The sequence below is a fragment of the Grammomys surdaster genome, unplaced genomic scaffold, assembly GCF_004785775.1.
Source record: "Grammomys surdaster isolate TR1022 unplaced genomic scaffold, NIH_TR_1.0 192, whole genome shotgun sequence".
In the NCBI taxonomy this organism is placed as follows: domain Eukaryota; kingdom Metazoa; phylum Chordata; class Mammalia; order Rodentia; family Muridae; genus Grammomys; species Grammomys surdaster.
Genome location: NW_021604637.1, coordinates 856,453 through 859,208, shown reverse-complemented (window position 1 = coordinate 859,208; position 2,756 = coordinate 856,453). Strand labels below are relative to the sequence as shown.

The following is a 2,756-nucleotide window of genomic DNA, read 5'->3' as shown; positions in this document are numbered from 1 at the left end:
TCTCTCTCTCTCTCTCTCTCTCTCTCTCTCTCTCTCTCTCTCTCTCTGTGTGTGTGTGTGTGTGTGTGTGTATGTGTTCTCTCTCTCTATGTGTATCTTTCATGTCATGCAAGCTGGCTGTAGACTTGATACTTAGCTAAAGATTGCCTTGAATTTCCATTCTCCTACCTCCACCTCCTGAGTGTTAGAGATACAATTCTGTACCACTGTGCTGGGAGAAGGAGCCCAGGGCTTCTTCATACATGCTGGGCATTGGCGTTCTACTGACAGCCCCAACTCTCCCTAGCATTTCAGCTGACATGATACAGATATTCTGAGGTGATATCTTGTCAAATGTCTCACATTTGTCTGTTTCTTTTCTCTCCCACTCCCACCCCTTGCCTTTCTTCTTCTTTTTCTTCTTCTTCTTCTTCTTCTTCTTCTTCTTCTTCTTCTTCTTCTTTTTCGGTTTTCCAAGGCAGGGTTTCTCTGTGTAGCTCTGGCTATCCTGAAACTCACTCTGTAGAGCAGGCTGGCCTCAAACTATCTCTGCCTCTCAAGTTCTGGGATTAAAGGAGTGGACCACCACTGCCCAGCAAATATCTGTCTGTTTCTCATTGCTAACGATTTTTCTCTGGAGCACTCTGCTCCCCATCAAGTGCACGCACGCGCACACACACACACACACACACACACACACACCATAAATGCATAAAATCAGAACTCAAAACTCTTAAACCTCTATATCAGGAGGTTTTATAGTGGCTTGAAAAAAGAAAGAAAGAAAGAAAGAAAGAAAGAAAGAAAGAAAGAAAGAAAGAAAGAAAGAAAAGATAAAAGAAGGAAAACTTAGAAGCTATAAGCTGTAAACTCTCAAGAAAATAGAAAAAGAAAAAAGTAAGTAAAACAAAGCACAACTCGGAGCACATAATAACTCTAAGCCATGTTCCCGGGTGGCAGAGAGCAGGGCTGAGAAGCAGTACATGCCACCTGCACCGTCTGACCAGGTCACCTCTTTCACTCTTGACACTAACAAAGCCCCTGGGGGAATCCAGATTAATGACCCTTCAAGTAGCTCTAAGTAATAGAGGAGCACCCCTCCGGGGGATCCTTTGTCTTTGGCAACCTGAGGAGTTAGAGACAATGGAACTGCAGCAAGCTCCACTCCAGGTAGGAGCCGAGCATCTCTATCTCTCTATCGAGCATCTCTATCTCTCTATTGGAAGAGCATCCTGTCTCTAAGTGTGGGAGTGAGGAAGGGTATCTTAGGTCCTCTGAAATACCCATGAAAATTCTGGGCACCTGCCTTAAAGCTTCCAGAATAGCTGGAATGCTTAGAGTTCCATTGTAAGTGGCTTGCTTGGAATGCCAACCATTTACCTCAGGGGACCTGGCCAACTCCTGACCACAGAGTCACCGAAGGAGACAAAATAAACAGATATCCCAGACTCTTGATGTCAAAAATACTCCTGTGCTCAATCTCCATTCTCAGATCATTTAATTCCACATCGAGCTCACCAGTCTAAATTTAATACCCAAGTCTGCGCTCCAAGCTCACTCGAACGAAGCCAGATCATCCCAGGAGCATCCCACCTGCCCTGCCTCAAAGCAGGGTCTGCTCTCCTGCAGTTGTTATGAGTGTGTGAGGCTGCTCTGGCCTTTCAAGAGTCCATTAAATCGGAATATGAATAACACCACAAATATTTTCCAGGTTGTACAAGACATGTGAGGACTAGATCAAGCGAATGAGCATGTCTGAACCACCCGGCTTCCTCAAGGACACTTAACTGGCATTTGCATCCAACCAAGTAGAATGAGAAGGACTCACTTTTTGAGAAGCCAAGTACTCCATGCCTCTAGCCAGCTGGTAGGTGCAGGACACCAAGTCCTTGAAGGTCATCTGCTCCTCAGGAACTCGGTTAATGTCATAGGAGTACTCCATGCCAGGTGGCCTCCGGGCTCGGAGGTACTCCCGGAGGTTGCCTTTCGATGCGTATTCAACTATGACGTAGAGAGGTCCTGTGGCAGAGGGGAGAAGCTCCTTTAAAGCAGGGAAGGCAGGAATTGTTCTGGGGTGAGTCAGCAAAGGTTTTAGTCATTACAACCTAGTGTAGATTTGTGCTGAGGATTAAACCCAGAACCTCGAACACAACATGTAGCAAGAGCTGTAAGTATGTCATTGCTCAGAGATAGCTCCGACCTTTTTGTAAGTTTCATCACTCAGAAAAGCACGGATAAAAAGAGAACACTTGGGTGGGTGGGGGATGGGGTAAGGGGACAACATATGAAATGTAAATAAAACATCCAATAAAAAAAAAAAAAAAAAAAAAAGAGAACACCTCCATTTCTAATCTTTCCAGAATGATGATCAACCTAATAATTTCCAAAGGTTTAAAGAAATAAAAGACATAGCTGCAACAACTTTCCTACGGGTGCCCTTCTATCCTTTAGAGCAGTGGTTTTCAACCTTCCTAATGCTGTGGTCCTTTAATGCAGTTCTTCATGTTGTGCTGATCCCCCCGCCCCCGCTGTAAAATTATTTTGTTACTACTTCATAACTGCAATTTTACTACTGCTATGAACCATAATGTAAATATCTGTGTTTTTTGATGTTCTTAGGGGACCCTCTTTAGGGGTGGAATGACTCAGGTTGAGAAACATTGCTGTCTTCCTGGAAAAGCAATGTCCATCAGAAGCATTGGCATTCCAGGGCCCTTGAGCTACTATGAGTGTGTGTGTGTGTGTGTGTGTGTGTGTGTGTGTGTGTGTGTGTGTGT

General features: G+C 44.6%; 1 protein-coding gene across 10 annotated transcripts in view; it reads right to left on the bottom strand.

The window, feature by feature from the left end:
* Fgfr2 (fibroblast growth factor receptor 2) overlaps window positions 1-2,756 on the bottom strand; it is a 111,444-nt gene that overhangs the window by 14,522 nt on the left and 94,166 nt on the right. For all 10 annotated transcript variants that reach the window (XM_028769389.1, XM_028769384.1, XM_028769380.1 and 7 more), the window contains one exon: window positions 1,808-1,998. In XM_028769389.1, coding sequence (XP_028625222.1) covers window positions 1,808-1,998 — 191 coding nt within the window. The remainder of the gene's footprint in view (window positions 1-1,807; window positions 1,999-2,756) is intronic.